General features: G+C 40.2%; 1 protein-coding gene and 1 pseudogene across 1 annotated transcript in view; both read right to left on the reverse strand.

Moving 5' to 3' along the window:
• The window catches only part of VPS50 (VPS50 subunit of EARP/GARPII complex), a 119,732-nt gene that overhangs the window by 85,457 nt on the left and 15,302 nt on the right, over window positions 1–18,973 (reverse strand). Inside the window, exons 3-8 of the mRNA XM_075558403.1 lie at window positions 8,243–8,365; window positions 7,424–7,495; window positions 4,645–4,698; window positions 3,695–3,765; window positions 2,896–3,013; window positions 2,772–2,807 (exon numbers count right to left, since the gene is read on the reverse strand). Of these exons, the coding sequence (XP_075414518.1) occupies window positions 2,772–2,807; window positions 2,896–3,013; window positions 3,695–3,765; window positions 4,645–4,698; window positions 7,424–7,495; window positions 8,243–8,365 (474 nt within the window). The remainder of the gene's footprint in view (window positions 1–2,771; window positions 2,808–2,895; window positions 3,014–3,694; window positions 3,766–4,644; window positions 4,699–7,423; window positions 7,496–8,242; window positions 8,366–18,973) is intronic.
• LOC142457456 (small nucleolar RNA U3) lies at window positions 7,223–7,312 on the reverse strand (annotated as a pseudogene).

The raw sequence follows: 18,973 nt of genomic DNA on the forward strand, positions 1-18,973 counted from the left end.
TTTTTTGGTTGAGATTTTTTGATCAAATGTCTTAGCAGGACAGCAAAGCAAATGATTATCGACAGGTGACAAAACTTGATCTGGTCATGGTTAATTTATGTACATATATTTATGCATTATACATACACCAATACATTTATAAATGCACTTGATTATATATTTTAGAACTAATACAAGGCCAAATAAAGTCAATTACGTGTAAAAGAAAGGAATCTATTTCTCATAGTTTAAGAAGCTAAAGCCTGAACTACGCACCAACCAGAGGAAGCCACTCTCTGTGTGTGAGCTCTGAGGGCAGGTCCCTGTCTCTTCAGCTTCTCTTTCTTTCCTGCTGCCTTGGGGCTCTCCATACATCTTGGCATCTGTCTCTCTCTGCTGATCTCACAAGCGACAGCTGACTCAGGAAACGTCGACCCTAAGCCCGCTTCACTAAGACCACAGAGACAACCCAGTCCCAAAGGGGATTATCACTTCAGGCCTACAATTAGGGTTCACAACACCTATCTCGAGGGGACATGTTTCATCCCATGACCACCAGCTCCCAAAATGTCATGGCCTTGCTGTATGCGACACACATATCCACCATCACATCACCTTAAAATATTAAATCAATTCCACGGCTAAAAATCTCACTTTTTAAATTATCTAAATCAAAAAGAGTTGAGGCTTTAAGTTTATTCCATCCTGGGGCAAAATTCCTCTTCATCTGTGAACCTATGAAATCTAGAATACAAGTTGTCTGTTTCCTAAGTATATCAGGTGGAACAAGTACAATATAAGCCACTTCTAATACAATGAGAGATATTAGAGGAAAATAAAACAGGTAAAGAGCAGGTCCAAAATCCAGCAGAAAAATTTACATAGTTCTCTGGGCCTGAAAGTCCTCCTCGGTTCTTTGGGGCTCTCATCCTGGAGTCTGGGTATTAGACATGTCTCCTAGTTTCTGAGTGGTGGTCCTTTGGTCTTGGTCTTTAGCTCTGTTTTCCAGGCCCTGTTCTTCTACCCTTTGGGCATGGCAGCCCCATCCCACACCTTGGGATGGCTGTCTATAGCCTTGGAATACCTTAAGAGCAGCCCAACACTCCAGAATTGACTCTTGGAAACCAAGGTGGCTAATAGTTCAGGCTACGGGCTTGATGTGCCATAAGGATTTCCTTGGGGTGTGGCCACATCACCTTTTATCTTGCAAGAGACAACAGGAAAGTAACACCTAAGAGGGACCTGAGTACCACCAACCAAGAAGAACCATCCTTTGACCTGAGTGCCTGTGCTGAGAACCTCCTAGAGTACAAGGACTGATGTAGACACATGGAGATTGCCAAGAAATGCCAGACCCAAGATGCAGAAAGGCGGCATGAACTTTCCCTTACAGCCATCAGAGAAAGCCTTCCCTTGGCCCTGGTGCTCAAGAATCCAGAAATTGCTAGGCTTCTAAACTCTATGAGAATAAATGTGGTTGTTAAAACCGTCAGTAAGGTATTTCTGCTATAGCAGCACTAGATTCCTAAGACAGCACCTTAAAACTCTTGCAGCCTCAACTCACGAATCGAATTCCAAAATGACCTCTATTTTTAGGTATCTGCTAGAACGACACTACTCCTTTTGTACAAAATCCTGTCCTACACAGTGCTGTTATAAAAGAAATACATCATTGCCATAATTCAATCGATAAGACTCTACCTAAAATTTACAGAATAAAAATATTAATCTTAAGCAAATATTAAAAAAAAACAATGATAGAAAATGGTAAAATATAGAGACAATTGGGTTCTAGTATAAAATGAATAGAAAAAAATGCTATTGCCTCAGTTATGATGTAATGGCCACCCTGAGACGATAGCATATGCCGTAACGCCTGTATCTTGAAAAGGTGTTCTTCAACTACTAGCATCTCCTTTTTTCAGTAATGGTTATACAAAATCTTCCCTAACAGCGTGTATTCTACACATAATCAGCATTCAACCATTCTAGCATTAATAACAACTATTTCTAATAAATAAAATTTGAAAACAATTTAACATGAATAACCTATTAACATGTTTCCCACTGGAACGGTAATTTCATGCCAAATGCATTTTTTCATATGGACTTCTCAGTTTAGCTGATAACTACTGTCAGAAGAAATAAAGTGATTCTACACACAGCCTGGAAAAATGTCCCCATGCTCATATCTAAATTCAACAAATGCAATTTAAACCATGGGGATGCTGAGATGCCGACAAAGTATCTATTCCAAGGAGCTCCAGTGCTACAGGGAAGCACACACACCACCACGTGCTTTGGTAAGCGTTATTACAGAGCAGAGAATGCTAGGACAGCCTCAAAGCGAAGAGATGGCTCCCTCAGAAAACCAACGACGATCTGAAATATGAACCTGAGCACAGTACGGCACAGCCCTTACGGCAAGTCACTCATACGGTACACTCGAAAGATGGTTCTAATGCAAGACAGCCAAGTGATGCTGCAGTGGACATGCCTACATCTCTACAAATACACTTCTGTTTTCCAACTTAAGGATATAGGAAGGAGCTTTAGAAAGTGCATGGAAAGAAATCCATTATCTCTTAGTTTACATTTTCCATGAATTTTTTGAAGCCTTCTCATATGTGAATAGAAAATGCCCTATAGCAAGTACCTTGACATGTTTAAAACTACTCTTTATACAATATATACCAAAAAATATTTAAAATGTACATCTGAATTTTGTCCACTATTATTTTTCTTTATAATATTATCAGGATCACCCAAGCTCCCAAGTCTCCTTAGCTCACCTCCAACATTTCACTTAGGCGGACATCTGTTCTTTGCTAAGGAGGAGAAAAAAAAAAAATCAAAGGTAAATCTGTTTCATCCACGAAATTAAGCTTTAATTTTTAAAAAGTCACCTGTATATACCAATGTTTTTATAGTTCTCAGAGATTTCAGAAGTCCAATCAGCAGCTGACGTTTCCTTTGGTTGGCAAGGAGGCCTAAACTAGCTTGTGTGAAACCTTCCTTTGCGATATTCAAGTGTCTACAAAATTGAAGGATAAATCACTTTAATGTCTTAGTACAATAAGAATACCATGCGCACAGAACATTTGGCTAACTAATGAGGTTTGGGCCACAATTACTATTGAAATTTGGAGTTTTGTCTACTATTTTACTAATGTATTCAACGGCTCAGTCTAAGCCAGAACTGCTCAAAGGATCGTGGGTGGAGCGGTGCCAATCAGAGGACTGTTACTGGTCTGTGGCAAGAAAAGTAGAGGAACTGCAGAGAGACACTTAAAGCAGTCCGAGCAAAACTGACAGAAGGATATCAAGCCTGACACATTTTATAATAAGGGGAAGGGGACCGTATTTTGTAAGTCTTTGGGTTTTATTTAATTTTCCTAGTAGTTTGATCTTACTGAGTTTGATACAAATAGTCAGGGAAAGGCTTAAAATGACTGCTCCTCACCACAGATGGTTTCATTAGCACTGTTGTACACATGTAAAAAAAATGTCAACCCCTCACTAGGCTCACAGGCTATACTCGCATGCTTCTCAGGGTGATCTGCGATCGTAGTATGTATTCACTTAATGAACAAAATCAGTCATTCATAACTAAAACATCTATTATCAGGTTAGATTTCATAGTTATTTAAATGTGACTTAGTTATTTAAAACTCAACTAACACAGTTATTTAAAAACAAATATCAAATGTAATACCTCCTCCCATTTGTGCAGATAACAGCAGCTAACTGAAGACCTGTCTGTAATGAGGTCACTCTTTCAAGTTCCTATGGGAAGAGTAAGTCCAGATTACTTTTTGAGATATCTGGTTCTTCTTTCTTAGTCATAGGGTACGCTTAAAAAAATTCTAGGGTTTAGAAGAAAAGCCTGCTTGGAAAATAAAGTACAATAAAAATAGCTGAATTTGAAAGTTATTAGTACATTTTCCCTCCATCCCTTACAATGACTAGTTCCAAGTGATTTCACAGTAACATATGACGAAACATTTGGTAGTATTGCTTGGAATGAAATCTACCTAACCTATTTTAAGACCAACATGGAATCATATATCCACTTACATGTTTCTACCCAACAGAGCCTCACAAGGTAAATGAGAGTACGACAAATAGGATCTCTGTTTGCTAAGACAACGAACGTCTTCGGGTGAGTACTGGTGGAATTCTCAGTGGATTTTCATGTCTTTTCTGATGAAAAGAGATTCTGCTAGACAACTCCAATTTTATCATATTTTAAAGGCAGAGTGTTGCATGGCCATTGAATAACGAATATTGCTGATGTTACAAAGTACACCGAGAAGTCATTTAAACTGGCCTTTCTACAGTTTCAGAAAACCAGAGAGATTACTTAAAAATCAGCTATAGAAACTCTTCACTACTCCTATTTGGCAAGTAGCCCAAATAAGAAAGAAAAGCATACATATACATGCACATATTAATGTACACATACATGCACACATACCAAATATGTTGCTACAAAACTGGAGAGACAAAAGAATGACTATGATATTTTAAGTTTCCAGTGTAATTTGAACATTGTAAATTCAAACAGCTTTTAAATGTTACTATGAAAAATTAACTCAGACATTTTTGAAACACTAAAACATCTTTAAAATATTTATGAAAAGAAAATAACAAATATTATCCTACCTTTACATAAGCAGGCTGTTTCTCAAGGATTAAATCTGCTACTTTTTTAGAGACCTATAAGAGCATGCAATCAAACAAATGAAGTAAAAGAAAGGCCACATGCTTCCTGTCAGACTTTATATTTAATTTCTTACAAGATCCATAAGATCTTCCCAATAACTCTTATAGCACATCCTGGTACTCATACACACATTTCCCTTGGCGCTGAAATTAGTTAAAGGCAGTACAATAAAGCATATAGTTCATTAGCTGGTCTTCAGTAGAAACAAAAATTGGTCATTACTACTGTTAATAATGTGAGTATCATCTGATCCAATTAACATGCACATAAGTTTAATTATCTGTTAAGGGTAAATGTTTGGCTTTTAAAAGGTGACCTGGTTAAACCAAATAAATTTCTACTCAATTGAATTTGGGAAGACAACCTCTGAGAAACTGAAACCCTTTGCACCAGGTAAGAGGACAAACCAGTGGCTGGGCCTTCCAAAAACACTTGGGTTTGTTTTTTGGTTTTCGAACACCATGATGGTATCTAAGGTTCACGATCTAGTTCCATGAATAACGTGTGCCAATCAGAATTACAGCAGTTCTTTCTATGACACTGTGCGTTATCACTCCTGTCAGAGCTCACTTGCACGAAGCATGGCACACAGAGGACATTTAGTGGGTATTTGCTCAAGAAACGCAATCACCATTCCCTTCCCCGTGCAAACTAAGGACAGCTATAGACTCATTAACCTGCTACATTCACCCTTTCTGTTTCTTACCCTGCTTTCAACATCTTAGAAATTAATTAACTTCCAGTTCTACTCCTTGTTTTTGTCTACAAAGAGGGATTCCATTAAGATTAAGAAAAACAAACTTTGAATAGCTAATAGACCTCAATTAGCTTTAAAAAAAGGCGACCGTTGTCCTAAATGTCATTTTAAGAATTCCGAAAGAATTCTTTTAAAGATCCCATAGTAACAACTAGGTATAGCATAATTGGATGTCTAGGCAACTCCAATTAATAGGAAATACCAGTCTCTTTATGAAAAAGTCAACAGGAAGCCCAACTAAGAAAATGAAGTTAATAAGCTTTAGCTCTGGACAGTGTATTCTGACATGTATGCACCACGTTGGCTGTTATTCATAGTCACCCTAAAGTGCAGAAGGGAATTTTCTAGGCTGAGATCTTTACAAGGACAGACTGCCAGGTCTTGTCTCGCAAGGAGCAGCTGCTGGATTTCAATGGCCTGTCAGCCTAGGTCTTAACCTGGTGGGCCACCAGGGCACCTATGAATTTGTATTGATGTATACAAACAAAAGCCCATTTGATTTTAGTGAACGGTTTGTTCTTTTAAGTAGCCATATAGTTAGTATCAAATGTCCTCTGTGCCAGGCAATGTACTGGTGTGTTTCCTCTAGTGTCTCAATGAACAATTAGTACTCAGAGCAATCCACTGAGGTGGATAGCATGCTCTCTCCTTAGCAATCTCAAAACCAGTGGCTGAACCACAGTCACAGTGCTAGCAGAGTGCAAAGGCAGGCTGAAAGCCCAGGTCTATAAAATTCCAAAGGTCACTAAGCCATAGGATCCTTGTTATAGAGTTTATTCCCCCAAATAATAATACTACATAAAGTAAACAGGCACACGATACACAGGCTTAGCTACCCTGAAGCCAGCGGGGTAAGGGAGTGTTGTTTCCACCCTCCGAGCTTCAGTCCTCGGAAACCAGGACACACTCTCGCTACACTCACCACGCACACCTGCTCTCCACCACCTCCGCTACTCTACTTCTCCCAGAGAGCCACCGAGGCTGCCTGGCACCGGAGAAGAGAAAGGCAGAGCTCCATTTCTTCAACAGATAGATTATTAAAAGGTTGTGCCAAGCAAAGCCACGTATTAAGTTCAAATAGATCAATTTATTATCATTGCTTCATTAGTTTAAAAGAAATCTAACATGCCACACATTAATCTTCTGCAGTGAAGTCTGCCTTAATAAAGTGGGTTCTACCTAAAACGTCGAGTCCCTGGATTTTATAGTACTAGAGAAAATGGCAGGGCAAACCCATCATTTTCAAGATTCATCAAAAAAGACTAGCTATTCCGAGTTGCCGTTCAGTAGTTACTGAGATTAAATAACTTGTCCATAGTCAGACAATTGCACCATATCATAACTCTGTCTTTCTGAATGTGTTCAACCTAGTATGCTCTTTAGATTTATTTCAACTAGAAGCAGGGACTTTTACTCTGAATTAAGATCACGCCATCCCAAAACTGTGGGTTGGGGTGTTACACATGGAGGTCAAGGAGTCTGAAGGTACTGAGTGGGGAAGAAAAACAGAGAGAGAGAGAGAGAGAGAGAGAGCGAGAGAGAGAGACAGAGACAGAGAGAGACAGAGAGAGATATCCAAGTTTTTTGGTCACACTGAGGATTCCACACAAGGAATTCCAAATCCTAGAAGGGAATCTATCAGGGTAAATTGAGGGAAATTGCATGTGCATTAATTTTCAATATAAATATGTCATTCAAGTCAAAGTTGTGTTAAAGACATGATTTGTTTATGTTTTTTGTTTGTTTGTTTTTTATGCTGCACCTCCTACTCGTGGTTTTCGGTGCTCTACATGATCAGAGAAACTTCTCTAGTAACCAACTATAGAAATGATCCCTGAAAGCATAGTCTTGATTTGTTTATATGTTAATATACGTTAAACACACAAAATCTGCATGCTACACCTCTCAGCTATCGTCAAAGTACAGTTTAGACAAATAAATAAATAGGTTTTGTAGCTTACCGCAGCTTGCTGTTGTTTCAATTTGTCCCTGTATTCCTCTAATTCTTGCAAATTGAGAACAGGAGGGAGCTTCTATAGAAAAAGAATCCATGAAGGATAAAATATTAAATTTGGAATCATTTACACTGTACAGACAACCCTGACTTATTAAATACAATCTAACTAGGAAACAGTGTCACATCCCACTCTGCTCCACTCTTCAGTCCTCCAAGGTTTCCCCACTAAGACCCTGAAGAAAAAAAGGGCCAAGTCTTTATTAAACAACCAACTCTCCAGGGCTCACATTCAACCCCTCATCCAGTCTTGCTCCCCACCCCGAAGGGAAACCCCAGCACCACTGTAACTCTTTTACAGGTGCAGAAAGCTCCATCTTTCTCCTGAGAAGTGGCTGGTGGTTTCAAACTGCTAACCATGGGGATCACAGCCCAGTGCATAACCACTACACTACTAGGGCTCCCATCATGACTAAACATTTATGTCAAAGCATTTGTTCTTAAACATCTCAGAGCTTTTAAATATATTCAGCCAACATAAGGCAGAAGTCACAAAACAGCATGCTAGATGTAAATAAAAAAACCAAAAATGCAGAAATGTTTCCTGGTCACTATTACTACAACTGCATTTAATTTTGTACTTTAAAAATACTTTTATCTGTAAACAATGCTGATAGTTCATTTAATCACAACATGACAATCATGCACTAGACTAGTTCCAATAACAACATATACAAGGCCCCTATGCAAAGCATTCAAATCTCATTCACAAATTCAGTCACTGAAGAAAATAAACTTTAGACATATATAATGAGATTTTTTTTACCTCCAGCTCATATTTAACAATATCAAATGAGTCTGTGGAAAAATATACTTGCTCAATACTATTAATTAGTTCTTGTTCAGCTTGAGGGTCAGTTGCCTGTTCGCGAAGTTCCCTGAATTCCTCCTGCAAGAAGAGAGAAAAAATCGCAATTATCATACTTGCACAGTTGCCAGAATTCCATCTACAAGGAAATAAACAAGCGTGGCTCTTAACTACTCTCTCTGTCAACCACGGTAACCAAGAAGAGATGCTGACAGAAAACAGAAAAGTTCATGGGAAATTAGGAAATACCCAGAAACTAAAGCTAACTATTAAAGAGAAAGAAGTGTCAGAGAACTTGAATGTTTAACAAATTATCTAAGTGACTACCTAATACCTATCATATGTACATCTTATATATAGGTATGTTTTATATAAATATTTATAATGTATGCATGAGAGCAACTTAAAAAGTATTGACACAAAATCAGATACCTTTAGTTAACAAAAATCTAAAAATGTGAAGCTGCTGTTTCTGAATCTATCTTCATCTGGGTCTACAGGCAGTATTCCATCTCTCTAACCCTCCCCAAAGAGGAGCCCTGGTGGAGCAGTGAGCTAGTTACCCACTGAGCTGATTACTGCAAAGCCAGTCAGCAATTTGAAAACATCAGCCACTCTGGGGGAGAAAGATGAGGCTTTTCACTCCCACAAGGAAATCCACAGGGGCACTTCTACCCTGTCCCATAGGATCGCAGCGAGTCAACTTGATAGCAGTGAGTTTAGTTTGGTTTTAAGAACCCTTCCCCGAAGAATTCGGGGTTCTCTAATTGTACTCGCATACCTTTAAATGTTCTTTTCTGAAATCACAAGATCAGGCTGTAGCGTGATGGACTAAAGATCTCCAACCAAACTGTCATAGGACAGTTTTCCTACCCTTGAAGAATGAGTAAGTGCACTGTCCTGATAGGAGAAAACCCCATTTTCCCACAACTTTCTGAAAGCCCCTTGGGCATCACGTAACATTCTAAAATCTGGCTCACCACAAATAATTAGGGAACATCTCAATGACTTCTGTATCACAATCAGCATTGAAATACTGAAATCAGGAGCAAAATATTCGACCTTCTGATGACAATCTAGCTGTGTGACTAAGAAGGACTGGCTGTAAACGACGTTTACACGTTTAACTCTACTGTGAGACACTTCCTTCAAGGAAGACCCATACTATAACTAGTGATCCGATTATGAACTTCAATCTTCGTAAATGTTTTATATTTGAAAAAACAAACATTTCTTTCTACCACTTTATGGATAAACTTTCAGTTAATTGGGAAATACCAATAATTCACATATTCATCTCCCTGCCACGCAAGTTAATCAAGACATCATTACAAGTATATAGAAACTTATCCACTTATTTTATACTCAAAATAACTTCAAATACAAGAGTAAGTCTCTATTGCTACCAAATTAGAGAAATCTTTGTGACACAAATATAAAGATGTGAGATGCTGTTTCTAACAATATCTTCGAGAAACATTTCCCTACCCCCCCCCCCCCCAGCTCTAGGGCAGCAGTTCTCAACCTGTGGGTCGCAGCCCCTGTGGGGGTTTAACGATCTTTCCACAGGGGTCACCTGATTCATAACAGTAGCAAAATGACAGTTTTGAAGTAGCAACAAAAATAATGTTATGGGGTCCCCACCACCTGAGGAACTGTCTGAAAGGGTCGCGGCGCTTGGAAGGCTGAGAACCACTGCTCTAGAGCTCGTACTCCTGTCGTTATGATTAGTCACTGATAGATGGCAGTGGATTTGGCTTGGCTTCATTTCATTTAACGCTTCCCCAAGGGCTCTTCGCACTACGATTTAAACCATGTTAAAATGAAGTTTGTGTGCCCTGGGCATCTCAAAAACCATGCTCCTTTGAAATATTCTTTGCGTGTGGAGAACACAAAGGGGCCCACTGAGGGTTGTAGGGTAGAGAGGGGAAAGATAAGGTAATTTTCATCAGACAGCCCCTGCTACCTTGGACATGACCGGGTGCATTACAAAATGCACCTGTGATACAATAAATTCCTGGGTGCAACGTTCCAGGTGTGTTTCTCCCTAATGCAGTTTTCAATTGTCTTCAGATCTTTTCCTAATAAGCCCTTGTAGGTTGTTCACTGATGTTGGCCAAATGTAGCAAGATTACCTGCAGTGACGATCTGTTGACCTTGTAGTTAGCAGCCTAACCCGTAGCCACTACACCACCAGGGCTCCCATATAACCTGTTACTCCCACCAAAAAGCTTTCACTTTCCTGAAGGGTCTGAGTAAGAAGCTGGAGTATTAACTGATTGGGTTGTATGATTCAGCTGTGAGTAATGTAACAGGGTTAACTGTGATAGTCACTCTGGTGGGTATAAAGTAAGGTATCTCAAAAGCCGGGGGGAGTAGGTATCACTATCAGCAAGTGAAAAAAGCCAGGAGTGGAACGCATCCCTCAGACACCCAGGTTCCTGTGCAGTGAACCTCCTGGATGCAGGAGTCAGCTTCAACAGGGGGGGAGTGGCACAGAATAATAGCACAGGAACCCAGGAGCCAGAGCAGTGGCCTTCTCAGCCCACAGAGCAAGTAAAACTGAGTGCTTTTTTGAAGGAAGCTGGCTGTGGAGCAGTAGCCCCAAGACCTTTAATTGGGGGAGCTGGGTTTGCTGACCCAGGGAGCTAGAGCTTAGTCTCCATGGAGATTTACAGTGGAGTGGCATGCCCTTTGAGCATTTACTGGAAGCCCTAAAAGAGTTTTGTAAGATTCCTTGACCTGGGTCGAGAGGCTGAGGGCCAGAAAGAGGTAAGGGCACAGCAGAGTAGAAACTATCCTGAGCAGCTCTCAGCTGAAGTGGAACCTGTTAACTTACTAATGGATCCCACACATGATCTTACGCATTCAATGAGTCTGTGTGGCCACTGCAATGAATTATGAAATCCAGGTTAAAAGTAGACAGTGCTGTGGGACACACAGCAATAAAAGCAGAAAGTGCTATGGGAAACAGAGCATCACTCCTTTGGGATCCCCTGAAATAGTCATTATCACCTCTACGGTGACCTCTCTGCCTTGGCTCTAACTGGTCCAGCAGATCCCCTTGAAAGCCACTGTTTGGGTTGGAACTGTTTTTTGAAGACATCCTAATGAGACTAAGACAACTGTGTCCCTGAGGGAATTCGTATACATCCATCCACGGATTTCGGAGGCATATTTAAACATATTTACTTGGAATCAACCCATGTAAGATCTGAAAGCCCAGTAACAATATTTTTTACTTAGCCTCCTACATTCAAGTATTCAAAAGAAAATCTCCTACTATTCACATTCATGTCATCATTTAAATAGTATCTAACAAAAATCCTTTGTGAATTTCACTAATTAAGAATACAAAAATTATATGGTCGATGAAAGGGCATAACTTTATAAATGAAGCTATGCTGTATTATTTGATGGCAGAGCATATTTTTCATTTATAAAAAGACCACTACTTGGATCTTTTAGAGTTTACTTAAAATCTGTACAATTATAAACTATAAAATCATTCCCTTTTAGTGCAATCTGGCTAAAAGAAAGTAATAAACCAATAAATCTGATACTTAAGAAACTAGTTAATCGTTCAAATATAAATTTCCAGCAATTTTAAAAGAGATGGCAAAGTCATATGAAAATCAAATCGTATTATGAAAAGCACATGACAAAGAAGAGGCTAATAAAACCCAGTTTATAAAATAGATGAACAAAAAAAAAACACGGTAAAGACATGGTCATGCAATTAGATACCATGAATATATTCTAAAAATCTAGCACCAACATAGCTCATTTTCAAAATTAGACCACATGCTGGGGCACAAGTCAAGCTTGAGTAAATTCAAACACATAGAGATCACTCAGACATCCCTCTCAGATCACCATACCATAAAGCTGTAGGTAAATAAAAGGACAACCAGAAAAACAAGGACATACAACTGGAGAATGAATAAAGTTTCTAGAAACTAATGAGAATGAGAACACAATGTACCAAAACCTATGGGATACAGCAAAAGCAGTTATCAGAAGTAGTTTGATAGACATCAATGCATATACGAAAAAGGAAGGGAGACCATGACTGATAGGCTATTGCAAAACCTCCATCACTACAACAGCATCAACAGAAGAACCCTTCCAATTGCAAAAGAAAAGAAATAGTAAAAACCAGGGCAGAGTTAACCAAGTGGGAAGGCAAGAGAATACTGCAAACTATCAAAGCAGCAAAAAAAAAAAAAAAAGTGGGTTCTTTGAAAGGGTCATCAGAACTGGCAGACCGCTGGCCAGCTTAACCAAGGAAAGGAAGGAACAAGCATCTATAGCCAGGATGAGGATGAAACAGGGGACATCAACCCACCCCAACGAGCTTGAAAGGATAATCACAAAGTACTATGAAAGGCTGTATGCAAATGAATTGAACAACCTAGAAGACATGGACAAATACTTGGAAAAACAATCCCTCCCTAGATTATTCCAGATAGAAGTCAGGAACCTCAACAGACCCACAGCAAAAGAAGAAATAGATGTGGTGATCAAGAAACTACCAATAAAAAAAGTGTCCGGACCAGAAGGCTTCACAGGAGAATTCTACCAACCATGCAGGGAAGAGCTGACACTGAGGCTCCACAAATTATTCCAGAGCATAGAAAAGGATAGAAAACTCCCAAATTCATTCTAAGAAGCCAGTATAACTTTGATACCCAAACAGGGCAAGGATCCCACAGGCATAGAGAACTACAGACTGATGTCTCTAATGAACATAGTCGCAAAAAATCTTAACAAAATATTGGCCAATAGAATACAAAAGTATAGAGAATGATGATGGCCAACAAATGTACAAATGTGCTTGACACAATGGATGGATGTATTAGATGGTGATAAGAGTTGTACGAGCCCCCAGTAAAATGATTTAAAAAAACAAAAAAAGAACATTCTAGAACTGCCTTGCAAGAAGTTGAACTACCGTGCAAGACGTGAACACAAGAAACTCCATTTCGGAAAAGAAATAAAAGTATAATATGTTGAACCACTGCCAAGAACCAACAGATGGTCCGAAGAGCCACCCCAGAAAATCTTGGGGACCCCAGAAGACTTAGCTGGAAACCATGGAATTTCCAGAAAGACGTCAAAGGGCCAGCTGTAAAGGCAGGTAGAGACACTGACTTTCAGAGACACCAGCTCTTGCTCTCTCCAGTGCTACCCGGGTGAGCACACGGATGAAGGCGATGCTCTTTGGACTGTAATGCGGACACAAACCTGAATGAAGTGTGCTGCCCCACACTTTGACACTGACTTTAATGTTCTTATACTCGATCATTTAATGTTAGGATTATCAGATTGTTTGATGTGTGTTTGCAGTAAATAAACCAAGCATTCAAAACTGTCCACAACAAAAAATACAAAAGTATATAAAACATATCATCCATCATGACCCAGTGGTATTCATTCCAGGGATGGAGGGATAGTTTAGATCTGAAGGTCCATCAAAGTCCAATGACATTCATAAGAAAAATAGCAATCGCATGATAACATAGACACAGAAAAAGCATTTCCCAGCATCCAACAACCATTCCTAATTAAGACACTTAAGAAGACAGGAATGGAAGGAAAATGCCTCAAGTTAATACAAGGTATTTACAAAAATCCAACAGCCAACATCATAGTCAATGAAGAAAAGATGAAAACAATCCCACTGAAAAAGGGGACCAGACAAGGATGCCCCTTGTCCCCACTTCTATTCAACATCATACTGCAGGTCCTAGCTAACAACGTAAGACAGCAGGAGAACATTAAAGGCTGGGAGAGGAGAAAGTGAAACTATCGCTATTTGCAGATGACATGATTCTATATACTGAAAACCCCAAAAGTTCCACAACAGGAGTACTGGCAGCAATAGAGGAATACAGAAGAGTAGCAGGATACAAGATCAACAAACAGAAGTCTACTGCTTTCCTATATACATCAGACATGACAACGGAAGAGGAGATCAAGAAGGCAGTACCCCTGACAATAGTCAAGAACAAATTGAAATATCTAGGGATATATTTGACAAAAACAAAAGAGATGTATACAAGGAAAACTACAGAACCCTACTACAGGAAACCAAAAACAGCTTCCACAAATGGAAGAATATCCTATGCGTGTGAATCTGAAGACTCAATATAGTAAAGATGTTAATCTGACCCCAAGCACCACATAAGTTTAGTGCTATCCCAATTCAAATATCAACAACTTTCTTCAAAGAATTAGAAAAACTGACCACCAATTTCATATGGAGAGGAAAGAAGCCCAGAATCAGCAGAGGGCTCCTCAAAAAGAAGGACACAGTGGGAGGGCTCTCCTTCCCTGACTTTAACACGCACTACACAGCCACCGTGGTCAAAACAGCATGCTACTGGCATAATGACTGAGACTCAGACCAAGGGGAAAGAACAGAAAACCCAGAAATAAAACCATCAGCAGATAGAAAACTGATCTTCAACAGGGGTCCCAAAAGCATCAAGTGGCAGGTGGATGGCCTCTTTAACAAGTGGTGCTGGAAAGAATGGATATCCACCTGTAGAAAAATGAAAGAAGACCCTTACCTCACCCCATGCACAAAAAACAAACTCAAGGTGGATCACACACCTAGAAGTAAAACCCCAAAATATCAGGACCATCAACAAAGGAATCAGGACAAACCTAAGCACCTTGGCACAGGGAATACATAGGCTAACTGCAATAGGGAAGGGTACCCACACAGATAAAGCGGAAATCAACAAGTGTGATATACTAAGGATAAAACACCTGTGTGTGCATGTGTGTGTGTGTGTGTGTGTGTGTGTTGGAAGACTTCACCAAGAGAACAAGAGAACCCAGAGTGGGAGAGGATTTTTAGCAATGACACAACAAACAAAGGGCTTATTACTAAAATCTGCAAAACTCTCCTAACCTGCAAAAAAGAAGAAAAAAGTTAACCCCATGATGAAGTGGGCAAAAGACCTGCACAGAAGTTTCACTAGAGAGGAGACCCAAATGGCCGATAAACATGAGAAAATGCTCCCAATCATTAGCCGTCAGAGAAATGCAAACTAAAACAACCCTGAGATACTACCTAACACCCTTGAGAATAACCCAAATCAGAGAGCAACCAATGATGGAGGAGATGTGGTGAGACAGGACTCTCCTCCACTACTGGTGGTCATGTAGACACGCACAGCACTGTGGAAAACCATCAGGTGATATTTAAAGCAAATGGAAATTGAGTTACCTTACAACCCAACAATCCCTCTACGGGGCATATACCCCGAAGAGGTAAGAAATAGACCACAACCAGTCGTCTGTGCTCCAATGTTTATTGCTGTGTAATTCACAAATGTAGAATTGTAAACAATCCAAATTTCCATCGATAGGTAGATTAGAAAACGCTAGTACATACACACAATGGAGTACTACACATCACTAAAAAATCACTTGTTTCATGAAGCACATTGTCTCATGGGAAGAGTTGGAGGAAATTATGGTAAGCCAAGTTAGCCAATCGCAAAAGGACAAGTACAACACGAGTCCACTGAGGTAAGTATAATTATGACAGTAGGTATACAAGAAAAGCCATTTATCTCATACTTTATGGGTTAAGGTACAGGCAATCAGGCTGCAGACAGACTAAACCCATGGATGTAGTGCATGTCATTCCAACACAAAGAATTGTAAAAGGAGGGAGAAAAGGAGGGTGAAAAAGAGGAAGACCATGGCACTGGGGGGATTAAGGCACTAATACACCCAGGGGAGGGTACTGTTATGTCTCCACAAAAATGAGAGTGAGTGCATCTACCACCACAGCACGCCAAACCTTAAGGACAACATCACCACATGGAGCAGCACATGACCAGAGAGGTCTAGCGGGCCAGCCCAGTCAGAGGCAAACCACTCCCCTCCCTGAAATATGTGCTACAGAGGACTACACGAAGCCTACAGGTTGGGGACAGGGGCAGACCTGCCACGCCCACACAGAAGCAATATAAGAAGGAAAAAGAAAGAGCATGGGACTAGACACCATTCTGGCACACCAAGCCCTGAGGATGATGTTCCTTAAGGCACAGAAAGGCACGACTGTAGGGCCAACAACTCAAGACATGATATTCCCTCGCTGGAGAACACCACGAGGGAGGACAATACTGGGGACACACGGCAGAGTGAGTCTGCTCTGATACTACCCACACCCCCGACACACACACACACACACACACACACACACAGTGGGGAAAACCAAGAAGGGAACATAACAGATCAGCAACGGTAGCAAGGCAAAGCCACAAAGCCCCAGAGGAGCCCCATAAATAGACTTTAGGCTAGGAGAGGCAGTTCCCAGAACCCCCCAAGACCGGCGGTGAGATAGTCATAAAAGTCAGCGGACAGAACTGGAATTATGTATGATTTTTTGTTTTGTTTGGAGGTTTTGGGGCTGTTTTTTTTTCTTCCCTTTTTATTTAATCTTTTGTTTTCTTTGTTTTGTCTTATTATTGTTGGTTTTGCCTACCCATACAAGACAGGCATGGGAAGGAAGGCCGAGGAGAAAGCAATGGGCTAACGGTTCTAGAGGGATTTGAGGGGCGGAGGAGGCAGGGAAAAGAAACGTTGCACAAACAATGGCACAGACAGGGGAACAACTAAGGAATAAAAAGCAACAACGAGGAGAACAACGAGATCCCAGCGATGTTGGAGCAACAGCAATCTAGATGAGAGGAATGACTAACGGCAGAAGAAGGGTGAGTGCAATGAGGGGCAGGAGGAAGGTAAAAGGAAACAGGAAAAATCTACAAAGCTGTGGATAGAGGTATAAACATAGGTGTGCACACATGTAAGTATAGTAAGAGATATTGGTCTATGTACATATATTTATATGGCAATACACTGAGGAAGTGGGCGAACTTTGGGCCTCTGCCCAAACCCTCTCTCAATGCAAGAATGCTTTGTTCTAACAACCTGGCATTCTGTGATGCTCACCCTCCTGACATGATCAATGAAGACAAAATGGGTGCATAAGCAAATGTGGTGAAGAAAGCTGATGGTGCCTGGCTATCAAAAGATAATAGCGTCTGGGGTCTTAAAGGTTTAAAGTTAAACAAGTTAGCCATGTAACAGAGTAGCAACAAGCCCACATGGAAGAACCACACCAGCCTGTGTGATCATGAGGTATCAATGGGATCAGGTAAACGGCACCAAAAAAACCTCATATTGTTGAGAACATGGGGGGGGGGGTGTCGGAGCAGAGACCCAAAACCCATCTGAAGACAATGGGACATCATCCCCTCACAAATGGGTCACAAGGAAGGGATGAATCAAGCAAGGTGCAATATAGCACCCATGAAGCACACAATATTCCTCCTGTTGTTGAGGCTTCCTCACTCCCCACTATCATGGAGCACCCCAGTCCTGCCTTTCACTTCAGGCTAACCCAGAGCATGTACACTGGTTCAGATAAGAGCTCACAACACAGAGCATCCAGGTCAGTAAACTCCTCAGGTACAGGAATTCAAGTAGTGAAACGAGGAGGGTAGGGGAAGGTAGAAGAAGAAGGGGAGGAAAGGGAACCAATCGTAATGATTGATGCATAAGCCCCACTCCCAGAGGACAAACAACAGAAACGTGGGTGAAGGGAGACAGTGTAAGATATGAAAGTGGCAATAATTTATAATCTATTAAGGGGTCATGAAGGTGGGGGGTATGGGGGGGGGGAAAGAGGAGCTGACATAAAGGGCTCGAATAGAAAGTAAATGTTTGGGAAATGATTATGGCAATATATGTACACATATGCTTGATGCAACTGATATATGGATTGTTATATGATCTTAAAAACAAAAAAGCTAGCACCATGTATTCCACGGAAATTCAAATACTATTCTGAGATGATCTTTGAACCTGGAGACACTGGTCTCTAATTAAAAAGTCATCTTTGGAGGGCCCTGGCGGAGCTGTAGTTTAGGGTTCAGCTGCTAACTGCAAGGCTGTCAGTTGATATCCATTGGCTGTTCCACCTGTTTCCAGAAAGGTGACGAGACAGCCTTGGGAACCGTATGGGCAGTTCTACTCAGTCCTGTGAGGTGATGTGGAGTCAGAAGAAGCCCTAAGGCAAACCATAACAACAAATAGTCTAGCCTTGCTTATTGCGATCTTGAAGAATTAAAATGTGTACTTTTGACAAAAGAGACTCCACAGAGCAGTCTATGTTTTAGAATAAGTCAGTAATTATCTGAATTGTTCTTCAAAAAAATATTACACATTCACAGGTTATTATGTAAACACTGACCTGACCCTGTTTCCATGACAATGTATAATTACTAGCCATAAACTAGAGTATAAGAATCTATGAGAGATTTTTCTTTGTTGCAACATTTTTAACTCTGTAGTTATATTAAATAAAGTTCAATTAAATTTTATTGGCTTAATATCATTATTATTTTTAAAATCATTTTATTAGGGGCTCATGCAACTCATCACAATTCATACATACATCAATTGTGTACAGCACATTTGTACATTCATTGCCCTTATCATTCTCAAAACATTTTCTCTCCACTTAAGACCCTGGCATCAGGTCCTCACTTTTTCCCCTTCCTCCCCGCTCCCTCCTCTCTCATGAACCCTTGATAATTTAGAAATTATTATTTTGTCATGGTTTAATATTACTTTTAACACTTAAATAAAGCACTTGAAAAT

This window comes from Tenrec ecaudatus, chromosome 9 (genome assembly GCF_050624435.1).
Source record: "Tenrec ecaudatus isolate mTenEca1 chromosome 9, mTenEca1.hap1, whole genome shotgun sequence".
NCBI classification, from domain to species: domain Eukaryota; kingdom Metazoa; phylum Chordata; class Mammalia; order Afrosoricida; family Tenrecidae; genus Tenrec; species Tenrec ecaudatus.